Raw genomic sequence first — 17,246 nt, 5'->3', positions numbered from 1 at the left:
CTCTATATTGAAGTATAAGGCAATTTGAATATACTGTACATATCTACAAGAGTTGTGAAGCTGGATCTCTGTACTCTCATCTACAATGGATAGAAAAAGTCAACACACCCATGGTAATATGGCAAGTTGGATAAATGGATCCTCCTGAATCATTCTGCCATCGAAGACCTTGATCCACATGTACCGTCTAACTGAGGGATTTTTTTTTTCGCCCCACCTATCTAAGAGATACTTTCTGTTTCGAAAAGCTAAAGGAGGATTGTGTGTGCGGCTCCTCAGTGGTGCGATCTACACACACACACACACACACAGAGAGAGAGAGAGAGAGAGAGAGAGAGAGAGAGAGAGCATACCCTTTGCAGCCTCTGACAGCTCAGAAGTGACCCACTCCAGTCTGCAGCTCTCTTCCGTCCCGGTCTCATAAAATCAGCGAATAATGTGAAAGAAACAAATCAGCGAAGAGTTTGATCGCGTGACGTTTATGATTTTCTTCTTTGCGTTTGGTTGCGACTTTGGGATTCGCGACGTCTCCAAGCGATCCGCGCAGACCTCTCTCTCCTCAAGAGATGCTGCCATGTCCCGAGGGCTGTTCCCGCGAGTGAACGTGTGCTGGATCGCAGCGCTGCTGCTCGCGCACCTGGACGTGGCGTCCGCCGCGCGCGCGCACACCTGCAGCGAAGTGAAAACGGCCTTCCAGCTGCGCCAGATCGGGCCACTCAAGTGGGTACCGGAAGCACCTGCCACAGGTGAGCCAATTTCACGATTTTTTAGCCAGCGCGATAGATACTTGTAGAAAAAAGTTGATTACAGAACCCTAAATATCCTTTTGTGCTTCACGATTTGTGCTGCACACTGACATCTGACAACATGTGCCATAAAGGTTCTCGGTTGGTTCCTTTGGGTACAGATTTCCAACCCTGGTCACGGACACTAAAAAAATTATGTAAGAAAAAAGAAACAAAATTCAATCACATTTTATTTCAACTTTAAGGCTAAGTTTACTTTTCTTTTTTTTTTAAGTTAAGAAAAGAAAACCTTAAAATCCTCTTGTCCTGCATGTTTTCCCTGCTCCCAACACATCTCATCCAATTAATTCGATAAGCTAATTAACAGTACCTTGACTAATCAATCTATAATTGTATTATCAGGAAAACATTAACATGTGCAAGACAGGACCAGGAACCTGTCTGGAACCTGTGCCATAAAGGGTTCTTGGTTGGTGACTCAGTGGTGCATATTCCCAACTCTGCACACAGACACTAAAAAACAAAACAAAAAACCCCAAACAAACAAAGTTGAGTTTTCTCTTTTTAGTCAAGCAGTATTATTGTAATCATACACAGCCCATTTTACTACTAGAGGGTCATACAAATACATAGGCATGCAAAAAGATCATATGTTTTAAATATACACAACCTGGTTCATTTACACTCATCTATAATTTAGTCACATGTATTGTATAATTAAGTCGCCTGCATGGATCTGCACATTTTAGTGTTCTCTTTGTTTAACACACCCACTAAAACTCAGGAAGGGAGTTTAATTAGGTAATTAGTGGATTCGGGTGTGGAAGCAAAGCAGGGATTCCAGGACCTATTCAGAGAGGGTTTTAAGTTGAATTCTTAAATGTCTTAAAGTATGAAGAACCTTTGCTTTGTAAGCACATATATTATATAAAGTACATATACACAGAAAGGCCACATTAGGCTACGTACATTATATTCAGTATCTTTAATCCGGTTAGCCAATTTAAAATATCCTCTTACATGCTCAGAAATAAAGGTAATTGTACAGTTCATTGTACAGTGTACACTGGTGGTGCTTATGGTGCAATTATTCATCCATTTATCATCGGTACCGGTTTATCCAGGTCAGGGTCTCAGTGGATCTGAGGCCATCACAGGGTGCAAGGCGAGATTACACCCTAGATGGCATGCCAGTCCATTGCAAGCCACCATGAACACACTCATTCTCTGCTACAGGCAAATAAGCAAAGCAAGTTTACCTAAATGCATGCTATTAGGAGGTGCAAAGAAACCACTGAATTCCTATGCTGATGCAGAAAAAGATAACAGAGATAACCCATGCTGGTGCAGAAAGAACATGTAGAAATCCACACAGGGAATAACCAACAGAATTAAAATATAGAGAGAGCATACTTCCTCTGTCATTGATTATACAATCTGTACACCAATATGGTGTCCAACAAACAATAACCCATTACAGTATGCATAGAAAAGACAACTGGCAGCATATGCACTATATTAATTCTTATATAACATTTAAGGTGGAAAAACCTTTTTTACATTACAAAAAACTGCAGTTTGATGTCAACTTTTTAGACCTTTTAGGTCCACTGTATATAATTTGCATATATTCTGTGCATCAGATGTGAGTCATTGCACTGACTTTAGGATAATTTAGAAGTTACATGAGCCCCTTGACTTTTTACAGGCTATATTTAAGTTTATTGCACAAGGATGCCTGAAAACTTTCAGACACCAACAATCGACAAATTCATACCCATTAAATCTTAAATTAAATCTGAGTTTGCCAGCAAATTACACAGTATATATATTTATAGTGGTAACTTAGGAGTGTTATTGCAAATTATTTAATTTTCTTGTGGTAGCAACTAAACATAGTTTATTGAGAAGCTTCAGATGTTGTACTTCTGCCCCTGTGTGGGCTCCATCTGGGTAATCCAGTTTCCTCCCACCTCCCCAGACCATGCATGTAGATGGAGTGGTTTTGCTAAAATGCCCCTGGCTGTGCATAAGTGTATGGATTTGTTGGTGCATGGTGCCCTGACATGGACTGGCATTTCACCCACGGTGTATTCTCACCTTGTGCAGTAATCCTGTAGCAGGAAACAGCTACTGAAGTTTAATGAATGAATGATAACTGTAATGCATCAGCGGATACTAACTGGCTAGCTCCTGTTCTTTCTTATATTAGCACTGCTTGCTTAAATGACCTCTTTAACTATGAACACAGACTCTGTGACAGCTGATAGGCACAGGGCAATGACACAGAGCTTAGTCAGCTTGCAAGACTGTAGACACAGACAACAAGAAGTCTGGACCAGGAGTCTGGAATGCCAGGCATGCCAAAGTGTTTCTAACCACTGACACTGATGAACCCTGTCACAAATAGCATTTTATCCAGGGCTGTTTAGAGGATTTACAAAGTACAGTTTTATTTATGTCAATATTATTTTGACGTGAGAGCAATACTTTCACAGTACAAAAGCAATATAGTGATCAGTTTATATTGTATCTGTATATTATACATATATATTACAATTTAGATTTTGTCATTTTTCCTTTGTATGTGGTTAAATGATAAGCACAAATTATTAATATTAATCAAAGACATGAAAAAAAAATACAAAAAATAGAATGCATTAAAAATTACTAAACTGAACAAGGTATGGTGATTTGCTAAGTTTAAAAAAGTTACAGACACATCATATGCATATCATCATATGTTCATTTGAAAATAAATTAATCTGATAAAAAAATTTAAGAGATGTTTGAAATGTAACAAGAATGCAAATGTTTTTTGTCCATCTCTCTTTTCTATCATTTCATCATTAGCTTAAAGTATAAAATCCTGCCAACAAGGGTTTTTAATTAATGATAGTGGCATTTAGCCAGGGATAGCATAAGAGCTTTAAGTAATCAATGCCACAAAGTTGCTTATCCACTGGTTTACTAAAAGTTATGATCTGTATTAATGTGTCCAAGTGAACTATATCAGGATTACGTGCTGATGTTACAAAGCCTTTGCCATCCATTACTGAATGAGGAGAGAGATTGTTTTCATTGAAAACATCCTGTTTTCAGTATGCTGCTTAGGTTTTCAGTCTGAGTCACTCCAAATTCTCCTATAGAAACATCTTTCACATTCCTAACTCTGAAAACTCAGGGTAGCTTTAGTTACATTGCTTTGGCATTGCTATTTTGGTATTTTTTCTCTATGCAATAAATCTAAAACTCCATTCTAATAAAATCGACACTGCTGTGGATTACTCTCTATTAAATATGACACCATTATGAATCATTTTTTACAACATGGCACAAGGACTTTCAAAAAGATACAGAACCCTCTGCATGTACTTCATCAACCCCATCGTGTGGTTCTTTACAGAACTGAAGTTAACAAGACTGTTATTTTGGTACTGCTGGCAAGATATTGCCGAAAGAATGAGAGCAATATTAAGATTGCAATCAATATATTTTTTTTAATATCTGTATAACTTCTTTTTTGAGCCTTAGCAACTTAACAATTTAGACCCAATTTTTTTTATGCCATTATGATGAAAGTAGTCAATAGGTGAAAAAAAAAAAGTCATTTTAAGAGACAACCAAGTTCCGTTACATACTTGACTTCACAATAATTTCAACAGCTACATGAATAGTTTCACTTTGGTTTTGCTAACAAATTTCAGTATGGTCATACCATATTATAAAAATGAAATTATGTACTCTTATATAACATTTACAATAACTTGCATATTTAATGAGAGAAAGTGTGAACTATAAATGATTGGTACTCATTTAAGCACTGACAACTCAGTTGGATGGCATTTGTTATTTCTTTTTGAACATTTGGCTGCACGATTGCTAGAGAACCCTGATTTACTAAAGTTTTTATATGTAAAATACATCAATTTAACTAGACTTGTAAATAAAACTCATTTAGGTCAGCTGGGTCCACAGAGGATTTCATCTTTCATATGATCATTTTCTATCTGGGTTTGTCCTATGAATCACAATACATAGTTTTCTCTCTAAAGGCTTTCAAAACAAATGTTCTACCCAGTTTTATTTAGAGAACCTAAAAGTCCCTTTGGAAAGTCAAAACTGTAATAATAAATTAGATTGCACAAACAAACATATTAGTATATTTGAGTGAAATGTAGGAAATTTGCAGATACATTTTTTTTGTCAACAATACAAAATCTTTTATTAAGATACTAAGTCGTAGTATTTAATTCTCCTACATTTTTAGACTATAAAACACACTAATGTCTATGTTTTACAACGAACTCATGTTTAGGTTGTTACGTTGCCTTTATTTAAACTTTATTTTGAATCTCATTTGTATTTTCATGCAATGTAATTCACAAGTTTTTTCTTTGTAAATCACCCACAAAATGCCCAGCCATTCCAAATGCATATTAATTTCTCTTATTTTGAATCTTAATCCTAACTAGAGGCCTATGCTCCACTTTCTGCCATGTGGCCTAACAAAAACCTGATTAGCAGGTGTCATGGAATAGATTCATCTTTTGGACAAACTCTTTGACATATGAATAAATGAATAGGATCTATAAAAGTCTGAACTCTAGAAAGACTGGTATTATTTTAGGTAAAATTGATATAATGGTCAGATTCCTATTTTTGTCAGCTGGTATACAGAGCAAGGAGTATGTTGTAAGGAGCAGGAGCCGACTCCCTCCCACCATGTAATAGAAGCATTCTGACTTTATGGGAAATATTATTTTTGTTACCCTTACCTTTACCTTGCTAACTTTGCTTATTTAGAACATCAAATAGCCTTTGGTCAGGGCATGAAAGTGGGTTTGCCTCTTTGATGGGAGCGTTAGAACAGCCCCCACATTCATACAGCTGATCTCTGGCACTAGAAGAAAGTCTTAGCTTCTCAAGTCCTATTTACTTTTCTTCAGACAGCCTTTCAACATCTTCTGCACCACTCTTTACTCAGTCAGCTACTTCTTACTGTACCACTTCATGCCTTTAGCTGATTGCTGAAATCAGTTCTAAATCAGTTTAACCCCGTGCTTTTAATGGTGCTGTACTGGGTGTTAAATTCAGTGTTTACCATAGCATTAACCCTGTGATGGCCTTGTGCCGAAGCTATTGCTTAAACTAGGGCTGATCTCAGCATTTAGGCCAGCCTTCTGTACATTAAGAGAACTTCTAAAACATTAACAGTACTAACATAAGCTCAGTTTGTGTTATTTTTTCCCCTTGTGAATTCACTTACTTTGAGAAGAGAACAGAACTATATGTAATATACAGGGACATTTTCGTAATTATCATATTTGATTATAGGCGCTGGCTGAAGTTTCTTGCAGTTGATGCAAATAAACACCTATATTGCTCTTCAGCAGATGTCTATGGCTTTTAGCAGTTTTAAAGGAATGTCTGGTATGTTAAATAACCAGGTAGATGGAAGAGTTTTGGGTTTTTTGTTTGTGTAGTAGAGATCATTTAAGGTCATACTGGCTCTGTGTGTGGTGTGTGTATGTGTGTATGTAAAGTGCCTTTGCTGTCCTGCCTGTGGTTCAGATTGGACCTTTGAGGCATATATCCAGTTTTACTTTGTGGGCTGTGTTTTACTTTGAGACTATATTTTCAAAGCTCTATTTAGTATCATTTCTAGATTTTTAACCTAGTCGTAGTGAAGTTTTTCCTCCACATTTTGAATCAACCCTGCTTAACCTTCTATCCAAATACACCCCAAACATTTACCTCCCCCCATTTCCTGTTCTTGGCCCAGTTTACACACTCTCTGGTTGGCACACTGTGAGTAAAAGTGCCAGTTTGAAATAAGATAAATATTGCGGGCATCTGCAGAAAATGCAATTTTATTCCCCAGTTCTTTTGGAGAGAAGTTTTCTTTAAGGAAGGGTCCTTAAAAAAAACCAACAGTTAAACATTTTGTTTGGCTGAATTATGCCAATAGTTCAAAGCATGATGGGTTCCTCTATTAAATGCCATTAAAATAAGGGCTAATATCAGTAGGCTACTTCCACTATTAACTAGTAAAACTAGGGTGGAAGTGGTATATACTGTAAATAAATAAATGAATAAAACCCTGAAACAGCATAATTAGGAACGGTTTTAAGCCTGCGTCCACCCTTGAAGTCATGTTGAAACATTTAAATTGCAACAACATTTGGAGTACACAAAGACTGCATTTACATAAAGACAAATTGAGTTAGTTTGGAACGCTAAATTTTCCTTCTCTGCTTCAGCGCAAATATATTTTATTACCTTTGATCATAGAGTTGACTTCAGCAATGGAGCAATAGTTAAAGATACACTATATGGCCGAAACCTAAAAGGCTTAACCCAAACTTGTTTCAGTAAGACAGAGCCCCTGTTCACAAAGAATGGTCCATGATTTTTTGAACACTCCAGCCAAAAACCTGCCTTAAAATATCAGGCACAATTCTACAAGAGTCTTTTTGCATTAGGTTAAATGACTGTGCTTTTAATGGAAAGATGATGATGACATTTTGAGAGAGAAACTTCATGTGCATGTAACGAACATCCAACATGCTATTTGCCAACATTTCTGAGAAAAGCCAAGATATTCCTTTGAGATATCTTGCTTGATTTGTACCACACCATAAACGCACAAACTAAATAGATAAATAAGTGAAAATCTCTGATCTGTCTGAAAGTTATGGACTGGGGTTTGCTGTCTGTCAACTTGATTGGCTGAATTTTCAGGTTACTTCATATTTTAAATTTCATAACAGTGGGGAAAGAAAGAGATGGTGCAATCTATAGATAACACTGAATTTTTCATGATATATTGAGCACACACACACACACACACACACACACTGAAATTGCTCAGCATATAGTCATGCAGGATCTATTGGCTATTTCATGTACTGTTGTTAATGGCTACATCTGTCCAGGCATTGAATATCTCACCAAATCTTTACACTTTTGGCCTCCATCACCTCAGATCAAAAGCACATTGCGAAATTCGTCATATTTGTTTGTGAGGGTGTGAGCAATGAGAATGGAATTAAGCTCTAATCCAGCCAATTAGACAGTGTGGATTGGTCACCTGTGGGCGATTAGGGGTTTAGAAGACTAATGTAGGTCTTAGTCAAGAGGACCCATGGGACTGTGTGTGCAGAATCAACTCTGGAGTGAAATCTTAAAAACACAATTACTAATACAATTGCGTAATTGAAACGTGTGTATCTAGTTACTTTTACTATAATTACTTATGGGACGTTAAAGATCACAGTTTTTTTCCGCAGTTATTCCTTTGGGTTATTTTTGGCCGACAACTGACAATATTGAAAGGCCTCTGCTTGCAAATCTACAATGGTACGATACAGTATATTAATAGGTTATTTTGACTGAAATTTCAGCCAAAAGGTAGGCTACTATATACAATTTCCCATTTCTCTGTCAAACATTTTATATCTTACTAATACATTTTATATCATACTAATGCTTAAAATTGCATTGTCTTGATCCTGTTTAGATTCAGAACAGTGTTCACAGTAATAAAAGTACTGCACCATTGTTATATGAAAAAAAAAATCAGTATTCTGATAATTGGTTCAAAATTGTTAGTCATAGTGCAAAATAGTTAAGCACATGCATTAGTCATGCGTTATTCTTTCTTTATCTTCCCATACATTAAAGTTTAGTGTTTTATATATTTTTTTAATATTTTTTTTGTTGGATCAAACATTTATGACTATTGAAGGCTACACAAAAATTGTGATGGTCAGTGTACTGCGAAGCTCAGTTTAATACACAGCTAATGTTGTTTATGAAATGGCAATACAGCCAGTATTTGGTAATGAATGGAGGCATAATGAAGGCATGTTAGTTTGTTCATGTTAGTTTCTCAATACATTTTTGCTCTGATAAAGGGCAGTCTTTTCCTCTCCTTCTTGGCCAGCATAATAGTCTGCCTGCTACGTGGAAAAAGTAAGAAAACTTCTGCGAGCTCATAAAATGTGACCCATGGCCTTGTACCACCCCAGGGCATGGTGGCTGGAAGTATATTCTGTAGGATAACAAACATGAGCAAATCGACAGTGAGAAAATATGAAGTAATCCAAAGAAGCTCTATTTAAACTTTTGGTCTATTATTTAGCCAGCTTGCTATGCCACAGCTGAGTGTTTAGGTGTGAGGTGTGGTGTATATTGTGGGCTTTTGGCTTCAATTTTGTTCGAATCTGTTAAGCTCATTGACATTCTTCCTTTCTATTCATATGTCAACATACAGAATCAAATCCTTTTATGGGTATTTTAACAGTATCTGGTATTGTGTTGTGTGATGTGAATGTGCAGAAGCATTTTGCTTCAAACTACTATATTTGTTTATTAATAAGTACAAAGGCTTTCTAGCCAATAAGAACAGAGTTTTTTTCACTGCTGACTGATGGTTTGGTAATACAATATACTTACTGGAAAACAAGAGAATACTTCATGGACCACTGAAATGACAATAAGAAGTTCATATGAAAGGCTGCATGTTATAGTAAGTATGAATGTTAAGTATAAGAACAAATAAGAAAAAAGGGACAGAGGTTATGACTTCACTCCTTTGGGAAACACAGCAGCTGGTGCAACCTAGATAATTAAGCCACACTGATGCGCTTGCCAGGTTATGCTCATAGCTAGAGATGGCGAGAGCTATCCACCCCTATTGTGTTTCAAGGCCAGATTTGGAACGGGTGGCACAAAGCTTGGGTCAGGGTTGAGGAGTGATAGTGAGTGAATGCTTGAGAGACATTTCTTGGGGTCAGCTTTCACTGCATAGGTTCTCTGTCCCTGTTTCCTACCCCCTTCCTTTTCCCCCAATCCCCATCCTTCCCTCTGTGGAGGGCCAAGGTGCTGCGTGCAATCCTGGGCCTCAATTTCCGAGGGCTCCAGTATCATAGCAGTTAATTCTGTCTGTGATGTCAGTATGGTGTGTATGCCAGAATGTTGAGTGTGTGTATGTGTTTGTGTGTGTGTGTGTGTGTGTGCACTCAAGAATCTTCATTACAATTGGGTTGTCTTGATTTAAATGACAGTGCAGAGTCTCCCTGCTATGTGACTGCAAGTGTATGTGTGTGTGTGCTTGTATGTGTGCATGTATGCATGTGTGTGTGTGTGTGTATGTCTAACAGCACTAAGGTTTCCAGTAGCAGCAAGCATTAGATCATCACCCTAATGAGGAAATGAAAATAGATATTTATAAGAGTGTATTTATGACTAAGCTAGTACATTAAGGGACATGATCTAATAGGATCTCAAAGAAATGAGTGCTAATTTGTATGTGCAGTTTGCTGTGGGTGATTTTCGAAACGAACAAAAAAATTGCAGAACTGCATGAATGATGAAACTGTCAGTGGCAGAGATGGCTGATATTGCAGGTACTGCTATATTATGTAATGGATAGGCAAACAAATGCAATGTGCCAGTCAATACCATGTTCAAAAACAAGCATTTTCCACAAACAGGGCAATGAGGCAAAATCAGAAAAAAAATCCCAAATCAGATAAGGAAACCTGGTATGCCAAGTGAGTAAAGAATGCTCAGTGATACTTCATCATTAACGAGTGTCCATTGTCAGTATTTATAGGGTATGTAAGTGATTGAAACCATTTGATTTGGTAATCTGGAGGCCTAGAATGTGACAGTGAATGTGAGTGTTGGTATTTGTAGTCTATGGTGGCTATAGTTGAAGGCCAAGTTGCTGCATGGGAGTTAGAGTTTGATGCTAATTGAAATGACAGTGACAAGTAGTAAAGGAAAGAATATGTAAATGAAGTCAATTTGACAATGGGTGAGTAAACTGTTTAAAATAAAAAGAAAAAAGAGGGCACACCATAGAATATACTGTATATGAGTGATACCTTTTCCAAATGTTATTTGAGTGCTACTGACAATGCACTTATGAATGTGTGTCAAATATGAAGCAAACATAATGTTCCAGTGATAAGAAATCATTTTTGTTTTGAGATACTGGGCAACAATAAGTTTTTAATTTAAGAATTTGCTATTTGACAAGTAGTGCTTGACAAGACTTAGTCAGACTTGCCCTTGCTCTCAGCTGTATCCATTTGTGTAAGATTGCAAGATTTGTTCCCTGTAACTCCAGGCTGAACCAAATGACCCATACTCCTACTTGGTTGAAGGCATGTCTCTATCTCTTGTCACATAACTGCTCCAAAGAGATGACTCTTAGGCAAATCCCCACAGAGTAAAAGCAGTTATTGTTAAGACTCAGCCACTTTTCCTGGCTTTTACTGAACAAGCATTTTTCAGGTCTTTTGTTTTGGTTTGCATTGCCTGATTTATTTTGGACACTGTGCCTGGCCTTGCCTGACTTTCCCATTGCTTTCATCTGTGTTTGGCTGTTTCTCCAGATCTTAACCGCAACAGACTTATCAATAATCAAGAGTATGACCATAATCTCTCAATAATGATTTTTTTAAACAATGATGTTGATCGTTTATGCTGAACATGATTTAATCTCAAATCAAATAATTTTCTGCTTTGCCAAAATTTATTTTCTTTTTTGGCAAAAGTGATGTACTTGTCTATGCTAATGAAGTCAGCCATAGCATGAGCCCAATATGGTTTTCTTCTTTTCACCTTATCTATTATATCATCCTTCTTTTCAGCTCCTTCAAATTCAGTAGGCAGGGTATTATAAACCTCTATTGCTTCATTGCATAATGCATGTAGCCGGATGTCTATTTTTACCATCTTTGGCTTGGATTCAGCACCACTCACAGTCATGTAAATGTGGGAGCATCGTGCCAATATCCTCCAGTTTTGCTTCTAGAATCAGTGATGGGGAGGATTAAATTGGTCAGTTTACCAGGTCATGTATGCATATGGACTGTTGGATGACATTGAAACTGGGCCGTGCCATTATAGTCATTTTAAAATATTTTTCCAGTTACTGACTTTGTTATCTCAATACATTATATACAATCTGAGTAGCCTTCTGTAGTATGCAAAGTCAGGGCAATACTAGAAAATATTTCAGGGCACAATATACAGTACATTACTATATGAGATGTAATAAAAAAAGATTCTTTGTAATGACAATAGTTTTTATTGGCCTTTTAAGGTATTACAGTGTGAACACCACTGATATATGATAGGGCACTGATGGGGTATGGGGGATATATGGGGCATGGTGGCTCAGGTGTTAGCATGTTTGCCTTGCACCTTCCTTCCTCCTTACGGTACTGAGTTTGGAAGGAGAATAGAATGGATAATGTGTAACAGAGATTTTAGCTCAGACTTAATCATCTTCTAACAGATTGTCCATGACTCCATATGAAAAAAAAAATTAGTAACATATCCCAAATATAACCCTTTGTAGACCCTGTAACTAAAATCCCTTTTAAATTTTACCCATAAGTTACATGTTATGTGTATTGAAATTGGATACTAAATTAGCTTTCTTTCTTCCAGATGTGAACCTGTTGGTGTGTAAGCATGTTGGGCCATCCTGCTGTACGCGTAAGATGGAAGAGAGCTACAAAGTGGCAGCAACGAGGGATACTGTGCAAAATATAAAGTCATTCATCTTCGAACTCAAATTCCTGTTCTTGAACCATGCTGCTATCTTCCAGGGTATGAATAAATGAAACTAAATAAATTAATTTTAGATATAGTATAACCGATCACATTTTATGAACAGTCATATCAATGGCAAGTCAACGTCAAAATTAGCTTTATTGTCACTTCAACCATATATAGCAGATGCAGTACACAGTGAAGTGAAACAACGTTCCTCCTAGACCAAAGGTGCTACACATAAAGACAAAGTACAGTGCTTTTACGTGCATCACATGGAACAATTTACCAAAAGGGGCACAAGCAATACATTTAGGACTGGGATTTATAGAAAGGATTTATAGATAGATTAAAATTCAATGGTAGATGGGCAGATTGGATGTTATGTTATGGATTAAATGAATACTGTTATGCTGCATGTTTGTAGTATAAAGTGGACTTAAGCAACTGACCAACAGCTCAATTAATTGATTAATTAAACATTAGAAGCACTCCACTAAATAAAACACTCATATTTCACATAATCACATTTTCCCACATTAGTTTTTTTTTTTTAACCAAACAAAGCAGTTGGAAACACAATTCTTACTTCGTTTCTGAAAAAGCTAAGTGTATTAATGTTGTGTAGCTAATGTCTGAGGTATCTAGCTTTTGTTATACAAGACTGTCTGAGGCAGGATGGATGGTTTACTTTGTGTCTGTTTGGTCTAGATGTTTTTTTTCTTCAAATCACATTGATCAGTTTTTAATTTTAACTAGAAATATCATTGGAGAATGGATTTCAGGATTTCTGGCTTTTAAAATAAAAAGTGACCACTTCTAGAAAAGCTAGCTGTTCTGAAATGCTTGGTATGTTTTTTTTTCTCTCATCCCTAATACATTTTGTATTTAATAACACGTTTTTCTCATTCCAATGTCCAAAACAGAGGCTGTGTATTTGTCTCTGGGACTGTCTGGACAAAGTTCCTGGTGTTGGCTTGTTCTGTGCCAGGAGTCCTTAAGCATAAGAGCATTTAATCAGTAATTAAAGCAGGTTTCAATGAGTCAGCTACTGTGACCAGTTGATATCTGTTCATTCCAATGGAGTGGAGAAGTAAACATAAATGCTGTAAATACAGTGAAATACATATTTATGTAAAACCTCAAGGCTATTATATTTAATTTCCGTTAACATGGCCTTTTTATTAGAGCTCAGACAGAATCATTCTTAGTTCTCATGAACTAATGATGCAGCAAGACACAGCTGGTCAATAACAGCTGAGCAGCCAAAGTACTTTTAGTCTTCTAAAATGGGAGGACTTTGTATAGAGGGCTGTAATTAAGCTCCCAAGTGGTGCAAATGTCTAAGGTTTCACCCAATCATTGGGAGATCATGAGTTCTAATCCTAATAATGCTATAACCAACTGTGGCTGGGAATCCAAGAGAGGTGCAACTGGCCCTGCTCTATGAGTGGAAAGGATAGTCATTGTCTTTCCCCAGTCGATCATAACAACATTAATGGACAATGTGATTCCAGGCTATGTGGTAGCTGTCATGAACAGCATACTTTATTTAGCATTACAGTAGCCAACAAACCAGGACTTATATACACAGTCTCTACATATACACTATATTGCCAAAAGTATTCGTTCACCCATCCAAATAATCAGAATCAGGTGTTCCAATCACTTCCATGGTCACAGGTGTATAAAATCAAGCACCTAGGCATGCAGACTGTTTTTACAAACATTTGTGAAAGAATGGGTCGCTCTCAGGAGCTCAGTGAATTCCAGCGTGGAACTGTGATAGGATGCCACCTGTGCAACAAATCCAGTCGTGAAATTTCCTCGCTCCTAAATATTCCACAGTCAACTGTCAGCTGTATTATAAGAACGTGGAAGTGTTTGGGAACGACAGCAACTCGGCCACGAAGTGGTAGGCCACGTAAACTGACGGAGCGGGGTCAGCGGATGCTGAGGCGCATAGTGCGAAGAGGTCGCCAACTTTCTGCAGAGTCAATCGCTACAGACCTCCAAACTTCATGTGGCCTTCAGATTAGCTCAAGAACAGTGCGCAGAGAGCTTCATGGAATGGGTTTCCATGGCCGAGCAGCTGCATCCAAGCCATACATCACCAAGTGCAATGCAAAGCGTCGGATGCAGTGGTGTAAAGCACGCCGCCACTGGACTCTAGAGCAGTGGAGACGCGTTCTCTGGAGTGACGAATCGTGCTTCTCCATCTGGCAATCTGATGGACGAGTCTGGGTTTGGCGGTTGCCAGGAGAACGGTACTTGTCTGACTGCATTTTGCCAAGTGTAAAGTTTGGTGGAGGGGGGATTATGGTGTGGGGTTGTTTTTCAGGAGCTGGGCTTGGCCCCTTAGTTCCAGTGAAAGGAACTCTGAATGCTTCAGCATACCAAGACATTTTGGACAATTCCATGCTCCCAACTTTGTGGGAACAGTTTGGAGCTGGCCACTTCCTCTTCCAGCATGACTGTGCACCAGTGCACAAAGCAAGGTCCATAAAGACATGGATGACAGAGTCTGGTGTGGATGAACTTGACTGGCCTGCACAGAGTCCTGACCTCAACCCGATAGAACACCTTTGGGATGAATTAGAGCGGAGACTGAGAGCCAGGCCTTCTCGTCCAACATCAGTGTGTGACCTCACAAATGCGCTTCTGGAAGAATGATCAAAAATTCCCATAAACACACTCCTAAACCTTGTGGACAGCCTTCCCAGAAGAGTTGAAGCTGTTATAGCTGCAAAGGGTGGACCGACGTCATATTGAACCCTATGGATTAGGAATGGGATGTCACTGAAGTTCATATGCGAGTCAAGGCAGGTGAGCGAATACTTTTGGCAATATAGTGTATTTGCCCATATTATACATATACAGTATGTTTAATTATATATAAATATGCTTGATAATAATAATAATAATAATAATAATAATAATAATAATAATAATAATAATATATCTGTATACATAGACATCAAAACACAAACAAGAAAATGCAGAAAAAATAATAACAATTGAAACATTCTGTTTTAGTGTGTGTTTAGTTTGACCAAGCATAAAAAAAACACATTGTAATTCATGGCCTTTTTTTTTTTTTAGATTAAATCTCCCATTAACACTATCTCACTGCCCAGTGACTTATAGACTACATTTTCTGATGTTTGGTTGAGAATAGCAATTGTCCCCACAAATTTAATGAGCTGTTCAGTGTTCTGTCACCTTCTGCTTGCTTTGGCACGATAAGCTGGCTACTACTGATGCTCACTACACACCCATTCATGTGTGTCCAGCTCTGCATTAGTGAATGAATGCTGAACCATAATTAGAGCCGCCCCTCGTCACAGCTCCAAACCCCCCATTCAAACACACTCTCATTCAATCCTATCAACAAACAGAAATTCAAAGACTTGCACAGGCAGAATTTCAAAGTCAGACACTCACAAATATGAGAAGATGATACACACCCACACTATTTAAAAGAAAGACTGTACTGAAACAACATGAGAGGCAGAGAGTAAAATAGGTTTGGAGAGCTGCATCTGTTTCACATGTTAATTAACAGGATTTTGGTTTGATGTTTCACTATTGCAACTACACTATAACTGTGATTATTGTTTACTACATGATGTGGGCTTTAATGAGCATAGAAAATTTGTTCTGCACAATTTTTATTTATTTACTTATTTATTTATTTTTAAAGAATCAGGCTCCATACTATCCTACAAGTTCTTTGACTACTTTATGCAGGTGCCATATATAGAGTGAAATATTGGCTTAGGGGTGACAGATTAAAATATGCATATTTAAATGTATCTGTATTGATGCAAAACACAAAACTATTAAGGTAATCGGCATCATTATTTTAAATTAATGAAAGAGTTTTTCATAATTTTGACTTGTACAATAACAATTTTGATGAAAGTGAGGGTGGATGTAATGTGAAGTAGTGAGAGGCGGGAGACAAGTGTGTAAAGCATGGTATTTAGTTAAGTAAATCTCCATAATCTGTAAAGAGGGTCGATACACATGCAGGCAGGGTCAAGAGGATATAATCCAAAATCATGAATAAAAGAACAATTGACCGTCAAAAAACAGGAAACAGAAATAACTACTTAATGAACTAAATGCAGAATAAGACGTCACAAAAGACAGAAATAGCTGCATTTAAATGAGGGCTGTCCAATCTCATCCAGAAAGGGTTGGTGTGGTGCAGGTTTTTATATCAACCCAGCAGAAGCCACATTTGAGTCTGCTGAAAGTTAATACCAACTGATAAACTGGTGGTTGACTGGAATAAAAACCTGCACAGACAACAATCCTTTGTGGATAAGATTGGACATCCTGAAATAGATAGACAAATTTATGGCTAGACAGAGAACAGATGAGTGCAGTCAGGAAACAGGGGTGGAGACAAGACTCACAACAAAAGGCACATGGTCAAAGTAATGCTGGGGCAAGAGAGAGGGGAATTTGTGAGAGTGAACTGGTTGGTCCATTTTTTGCTGCAATTCCACCATTCGGCAAACCATAACATGCTATACATATGCTAAATTCAGTTAAGTTACTCTCCTTGTCCATCTACTAAGCAAGTCACTATTTAGCTAGGTTTTTTTCTTATTTTTTTCTTCCCTGTCAGCCAAGTAAATTTTGCCATTCTCAAATCGGGCCAAATCCCATATAGCTGGCCATTGAGATTTTTTTGCTTTCATCATGGGCTATAACATATTGGTGGTGTACATGGTGTGGAATAAAATGTATTTTTATAATAAAATGTAGACATTTTCTACATCTATATATTTATCTGTTTGTTGTTAGTTAGTATTTTTGTCTTATTACACCTATTAAACCTATATTTTCATTAAACATTAGAGTATGGGCACACATGGGTGTACTTATAGCCATTGAAACAAACTTGCTGTG

At 37.4% G+C, this 17,246-nt stretch overlaps 1 protein-coding gene across 2 annotated transcripts in view; it reads left to right on the top strand.

Moving 5' to 3' along the window:
* Positions 1-270: 270 nt before the first annotated feature.
* The window catches only part of gpc5c (glypican 5c), a 75,534-nt gene continuing 58,558 nt past the window's right edge, over positions 271-17,246 (top strand). The window contains exons 1-2 of one of the 2 annotated variants that reach the window (XM_058418550.1): positions 271-746; positions 12,219-12,380. In XM_058418550.1, coding sequence (XP_058274533.1) covers positions 482-746; positions 12,219-12,380 — 427 coding nt within the window. In that variant the 5' untranslated portion in view covers positions 271-481. The remainder of the gene's footprint in view (positions 747-12,218; positions 12,381-17,246) is intronic. The other variant, XM_058418549.1, reaches the window with a different exon arrangement.

The sequence above is a fragment of the Hemibagrus wyckioides genome, linkage group LG20, assembly GCF_019097595.1.
Source record: "Hemibagrus wyckioides isolate EC202008001 linkage group LG20, SWU_Hwy_1.0, whole genome shotgun sequence".
Lineage (NCBI taxonomy): Eukaryota > Metazoa > Chordata > Actinopteri > Siluriformes > Bagridae > Hemibagrus > Hemibagrus wyckioides.
Note: the sequence above shows the minus strand (reverse complement) of the source record. Positions and strands in the feature narration are given on the sequence as shown.